At 37.6% G+C, this 6,902-nt stretch overlaps 1 protein-coding gene across 4 annotated transcripts in view; it reads left to right on the top strand.

Moving 5' to 3' along the window:
* The first annotated feature begins 279 nt into the window (after window positions 1-279).
* Window positions 280-6,902, top strand: part of clmpb (CXADR like membrane protein b) — an 86,663-nt gene continuing 80,040 nt past the window's right edge. For 2 of the 4 annotated variants that reach the window (XR_014030627.1, XM_081372265.1), the window contains exon 1: window positions 280-860. Coding sequence is in view for 2 of the 4 variants with exons in the window: in XM_081372265.1 (XP_081228391.1) it covers window positions 830-860 (31 nt within the window). In the remaining 2 variants the exon portion in view is untranslated. The remainder of the gene's footprint in view (window positions 861-6,902) is intronic. The other 2 variants (XR_014030628.1, XM_081372264.1) reach the window with 1 other exon arrangement.

The raw sequence follows: 6,902 nt of genomic DNA, 5'->3' as shown, positions 1-6,902 counted from the left end.
ACAGTAATTTTCCAAATATTATTATTATTATTAATTAATTAATTAATATAATTTTATTAATTCATATTATTATTATTACACTTTTATTACATAGGATACGTTTGCTAAATGCACTATATAATAAAACATCTTGATTTTTCAAGATCCTTTCATAGCATATAACTGTAGGGCCTATATTGTGAAGCAACAACAACAAAATATGCTCACGCACATGAAATATTAAGAATGACGTGTCGTGTATGCAGTAACTCTATTGTTAACATACTGTTCTTACACTGTGGCTTTTTGCATCCGCTTCCATCAGAGCACATGTGCTCTGCCCCTCTCCATCCAGACAGTGCGAGACTAGTGTACTTCAGACTGTAGAGGTCTCCATCCTTCAGCATCCACGCGCTGTGCATTCTTCTGCATCGGCCACAGACTCAGAGAGAAAGAGAGAGAGGGAGGGACAGAGAGAGAGAGAGAGAGAGAGAGAGAGAGAGAGAGAGAGAGAGAGGGGACACCGCGTAACGGCAACCTGAGACGCGTGTCCTCCCTCAGTGCGAACGGGAACTTAGATGATTTGATGGTGAAACCGATGGAAACGTGGAGATGATGTTCCAGTCCTTGATGATGGATTCGTCTTTCAGCATGTCCAGCTATGCTGTCCTTGTGCTCGTCTCCTAATAGACAGCTTATTCATTTCTCTCCTCAAGTACTTCTGCTTTACTACAGCTTTTGTGATTGAACACTTGAGACGGCGTGAAGAACAGTGAAGGAAGCGGGGCGCATTGTTCATTTTTTCAATTATCATTATTATAAAGGACTTCCAGTTCAAACGGGATTCGTGATGTCTGCAACATACCGCTCCTTGTTCCTTTGTAAGTAAACTGAGTTATTTATTCCTTTAGAGTTTGGCATGCGGTTTCATTTTTTGAAATCTAACCTTGTGTTTTAATTTGTCCGATCCTATCGTTAGTAACATAATGTTCACCTTCATCCATGTCAAATAAGTTTGAGCAGTGGATGAAGTCTTAAATACGAAGGCATAAATATAACAAATTTAACCTATAAGCTTTACAGAATAGTCAGAAGTCCTGTTCATAACAAGACCCCCACCCAGTGGAGTAAATCAAATCCAGATGCTTTTGGTTTTTGGGTTCTGATGAGTTACACCCTTCAGACAGACAACTCTTGAAAATAAGGGTTCCAAAACCAAAACTTCCATGGTGAACTTTTAATTCACTAGTTCTTTAGAAATCCATCATGTTCTAGTGCTTTTATGAGCCCAGAAACCAAAATGCTGATCCAAAAACCTAGTAATGAAATCTCAGGTTAGAACCCAGAAAGGGCATACACATTTTTTTTTTATTTTTTTTATTTATTTTTTTTTATTATTTTTTTTTTCAAAAAGAGGATTTTATGACGAACTTGAGGATCTTTATTTGTATTTATTTTTTTACATTATTCCATCACTGTGTTAGTGTCTGAGACCCCAATAACATAAGTATAATGGGATATACAGTAGCTGGCTACAATGTGCATTTATGGAAACATTAAATAATAATGCATGGTATGCATCATCCAAATACAAAACAAATGTTAGCATTTTAATTACATTTGTGCTACGGCACTAAATTTAACGTTCTTTGCAGAGCTGAACAAAGACAGGACACGCCGCCCAATCCAGATCTCTTAATTTGTTGTGACATCTGATGGCAAAAATAGATCCTCATGTTAAACGTCCAGTGATGAGCCGGTGGCGCGAGCCGCTGCTGTCCGGTGGGCACGAGGGTCTCGCGTGTCTGCGTGTGCTGGAGGATGTGTGAAAGCATGCATGCATCCATGGGTCACATTGGGAGTCCTCCACCGTCTCGCGCGCGGTTCATTGTCCGATTCTCGGGCAGGCGGCACGCACGCACGTTTGTAACGGGAGTTTAGTGCGCGTGACCCATCGTTTATTATAATCACTGCGCCAAACTTTGTCCCATCTTTCGTGTCATCTCTGCGCGAATATGTGATGCAGGATGAAAGCGGTGTGTGTTGAGTCTAGTGACTGGCTATTGTGCTCCCTAAATGTATGATAAGCTGTATTAAAATTCCTCGCGCATTCTCCGTGGCGTGTTGAGAAGGTCAACGCTGGTGTAACACCCGCGACAGAAGCTTCAGCTTGCCGAAAACGTCTCCTCACACTATTATTTTATATCAGCATAATTCATGCTTTCATTGTTTCTCAAAGGTTTCAGCAAAGTGTTTGGATCCAGCGAGTATTTCTCAGAAATTATTTTGTTTTGAAATTTAGTTCTTATAAGAACTGAATTTCAAAACAAAATAATTTCTGAGAAATATAGAAATGCTGGGTTGTTTTAACCCACTTTTGGGTCAAATATGGACTAACCCAAACGTTGGGTTAAAAATGCAATTTAAAAATGTGACCCAACGGCTGGGTTTGTCCATTTTTAAATTGCATTTTTAACCCAACGTTGGGTTAGTCCATATTTGACCCAAAATTGGGTTAAAACAACCCAGCATTTTTTTGAGTAAAAAAAAAAAAAAAAAAATCATAGGATTTTGCCTGTGTATACATGTGTATACACAGGCAACCATAAAGAGTTCGTTAAAAAAAAAAAAAAAAAAAAAAAATGGTTGACTAACATACAAAAAACTATTGTTCTGGCCAACTATTAACAAATGTTAATAAATGGTTCAACCTTTGGGTTCAAATCTACTTTCATTTTATACTTGAAAGATAGCGTTGATTTACCCAGTATGTTAGTATTTGCTTTTTTACTATAAACTATACAGCAAAATATAATGTTACAGCTAACATATCTGTCTTATAGGAATATAAAATGCTTGGTAACACTTTACATAAGTGTCCATGACTTAATTTGCAATTAATTGCATACTTAATATGAAATTATTGCTATAGTAATTAGTTAGCCTTTATTTATATTTGAAATGTTTAATATCTACACTGCAATGTAAAGTGTTACCAATGCATTGCTTATAGCGCTGAAACTGTAACCCACACACCTATGGGATGCTGCTACTTGGTGTAATCCCATTATATGGTAATGGAAAGATGGCAACAGAAGACAGAGAGTGTTTTACATGCGCCCTGACACGTGCATCAGAACATGGGAAAAAATGTTTAATGTAAAGAATAAAATCCTTATGTTTGCATATTTGCATTTGCTTCAAATTAAGTAAGATGGTTATATCTAAAATATACAGATATACAAATTCAAACTAATAATTTATAAGCATAATTATCTATTTAAATGCAATATAAAGGGATAGAATCCCATTTCACTTTGAGCACTCTTGAAATATTGATTTATCAATCAGGTTTTTAAAGGTCATACTTATTAGCTATTGTTTGTCCTATGATTTTTTTTTTTCTTTTTTCTTTAGGCATTCACTGACCCTTAATTATTTTCAGACATATTATAACATCATTTTAATGTGTTGTTTGGTTAATGATTATCTACTTGGTCTGTGTTGTGAGAGAGGAATGAATTGAGAACTGGCACTGTGCTTTTAGTAAATCCCATTGGCTTCTGCATTAGATTAGTTTAATGAAATAGCCTTGTAGTGTCATTATAAGTACATTTCTTCAAGATTGTATAACTCCATTAATGAAAAAAAAAAAGCTTTATAACTGGTATGTTTGGCGTGTAGTGCTCATCTCATTGCTGAATATCGTCAATGATAGAGTGAATCAATGTTGCATAATGGGGTAATTTCCATTTCATTTGATTTGATGCTTTCGAAGATCTTACATTACTTAAGTGTAGCACCCTGGAGGAAAGTAATATTTATTTAAAAGTCTTTTTTCAAAAATGTGCTGCTGCTACTCTCTGGAAATGAGCTAAAAAAGTTCAAATATACCAAACTATGCAGAAGTCATGGCTAAGCACATGGATGATAATAGTCTAACCCCTCTTACCCCGACTGACTAGGATGGAAAACGTTAAATGGGAAGTCTGGGAAGTAATAACAGATTGTAATTTACTTGTCAGGAATGTAATGGAACCATAATAAATAACTTTCTCCATGTCACGTGTTAAATGTTAATCCAACATAGAGACTCCATGACAGTTTTGGGGATTGACAACCATATTTACTCACAGGTGCGAGTCTCGAAAAGTCCCAAATACTGTCTGAATGAACATAGGAGTCAAGCCCGTATTCTCTTACCAGTAACCATATTGACAGTGACCATATCAAAGATGGCGACGTCCATAAAACTTAAAAGTTTTATCATTTTTGATATGACAAGTCCAATCGAGCCACGAGTTCATCCCATAAATCTTCATCAGCAGCTTTTATATCAGGGTGGAAAACTGACGGGAGCAGCTCTGGGGTGGAACAGTGACTGGATATAAAACGGATTCAAATGCAATATCTCCGTCACTGTAAGTTAGCGAAAGCAAAAACACGCACGAAGACACACAACACACGGTAGACATGCGTTTGTGCAGAGCAGAGCGTCTCTCTTGCAGTGTGTGACGTGACAGACAACTAGTTGTCCTGTTCCGTTCACACAGCGCAGGTTTTCTGAGAATGCAGTCCTGAAAATTTAAGGCTGTGGGTTTGGTTATAGAATGCGGTTGTCATTCCCGTAAATAACTGAACAGTGTGTGAACGTAACCATATTAAGGACTCAAATACAGGACTGATGACAACTATGCCTCTTTTTACAAGATGTAATATAAGTCTCAGTTGTCCCCAGGATGCGTCTGTGAAGTTTCAGCCCTAAATACCCCACAGATCATTTATTATACCATGTTGTAAATGCCCATTTTTGAGTGGACGGTAAAACATGCTGTTCGTGCATGTATCTTTAAATGCAAATGAGCTGCTGCTCCCCGCCCCGCTTTCCAGAAGAGGGCGGAGCCTTTACAGGCCCTGCCTCAGATACTCTGCCAAAAACTAAAACATCTGTTCGATTTTGATTATGATCTCTATTGCAGTCATGCTCACGTGACATTGCAGTTCTTCATCATCATGAAAGTGTATTATCTGCATGCGTTTCAAAGCCATATCAGTCTAAACTTCTGATATAAGATTTTCTGAGCACACACACCCGAAGCACGCACAGTTGTCTTTCACGTGTTATTGTGCTGTCAAATGCACACAAGGATATGTCAAACAAAGTTCATATAAACACAGTCGGTTGTGTCTGTGAACATAAACAGCAAGTAAAGAAATCACATGTGTATATTAGAGTTCCTACTGCTGTTTATGCTTTTAATATGAATTAAACAACAAAAGAAAAACAGAAAATCAATCACTGCTCTTGATTGAATATCTTTAGTAGCTTTAATAATAAGAATACATTTCTTACTTGAATGCTGCTGTTAAATGCTCTGGCGAGGAGATAAACATGGCGGACTGTATACAGCTCACTGTGGGCGGAGTCTATGCTAATAAGGTGGAGTCCTTTTAGCAGTCGTGGGCGAGGCCTGTGTAATGTGAGGTCACAGAAGGCAGAAATGCAAATGGCTTGTTTTGAGACACTGCTTATGATTTATGGGATATAAAAAAAGGAGGGGGTGGATTTTTACCAGTATAGGGTGGTTGTGTACACACTGCCAACACACATGTATGTGCAAATTTTGCATAATAGGTCCCCTTTTAGGACTCAAATACAGGACTGACAACTGGATTCTGTTGCTCTGTGAATGTGGCCTGACCACTACATATTTGACTTTTTTCGTAATGCAGTGAATGAATGCAGTCATCAGCCTACTGTTGTGAAAGTCAGGTTGCCATTAGTTACGCTAACACGAAAAAGTGTTAAATAAAGTAACTCGTTTTCTCATCCTGTGCTATATTTGCCTGATAACCACAGGCAGTAAGAAGATCTCTCATATCTGAAAATGACAGGACACTGCAGACCCAGAGGTTTTAAAATGACAGCTCGATGCGCACGCCCCTGAATCACAGGAAATGTGCACAGAATGAATAAACATGCGAAACACTTACAAACTTTTTACAATAAAATGCTGCGTAGTGATGAGATCTTTAGCATTTTAATGGTTTTTGCCACTTTAATATTTTTTTTTCTTCTAAACATGGTGAAACTGAACGCTCTTATGATGTATAATACATTTTAAGAGGATTGTTGTTGTTTTTTTATACATATTTATGAGAAAACTTTTGCAGACTTTAATTTAGTATGTGCAGATTGCAGAATGATTTGAGTGTGTCCGAGTGGCTGAAAATTTCATCTGGAGATTTGGATTTTTTTTTTTTTTTTTTTTTTGCCTTGTTTACTGAAGCTCAGATGTTTGGTTAGGCAACATAAATAGCATTGCAATTTTCCCGAAGTGGTTTGGGTGTCTGGCTCTGCAGTGACATAAACATTCCTGACGTTTTCCATCAGGATATCATCCAAATCAAGCCTATCTGCATTTAGGGCCTCACAAAAACACAGTGCTCCAGGTCTAACCTATGTTTTTCCTCCTTGTCTTGGCCATTGGATATTCTTTGCCATGGGATAATATGACAGGTCTCTACATTAAGGACTCGTCTTTGAGCTTCTAGTTAGCTGGTGCAGTGTTGTTATAACAACCTTCTCCTGAAAGACAGTGTGCTTGTTTCTTGCTGCAGCACATCTGAGGTGACATTGTCTCAACTCTGTACTGAAATTCAATATTCTCCCTGTGCTGTCACGCAGCCGCTCCTCACAGAGCAGATAAACAGCTTGAAGAGTTCTCCAGATGTGTTATTCTACTCGTTTGGCCTTGAGGAACATGTGGTGCTGTTGCTTTTTGTAAATATGCTGTGACTCAGCCTGTGGGAGGTGCTTTATCTACAGTATGTGATAGATGTTGTTTTAATGGTTGTGTGTGTCATTTAAGTTAAAATATCTTAAAAATGTAAATTATATATAGTATAAAAGACATAAAAGT

The sequence above is a fragment of the Scardinius erythrophthalmus genome (genome assembly GCF_964197995.2).
Source record: "Scardinius erythrophthalmus genome assembly, chromosome: 8".
NCBI classification, from domain to species: domain Eukaryota; kingdom Metazoa; phylum Chordata; class Actinopteri; order Cypriniformes; family Leuciscidae; genus Scardinius; species Scardinius erythrophthalmus.
Note: the sequence above shows the minus strand (reverse complement) of the source record. Positions and strands in the feature narration are given on the sequence as shown.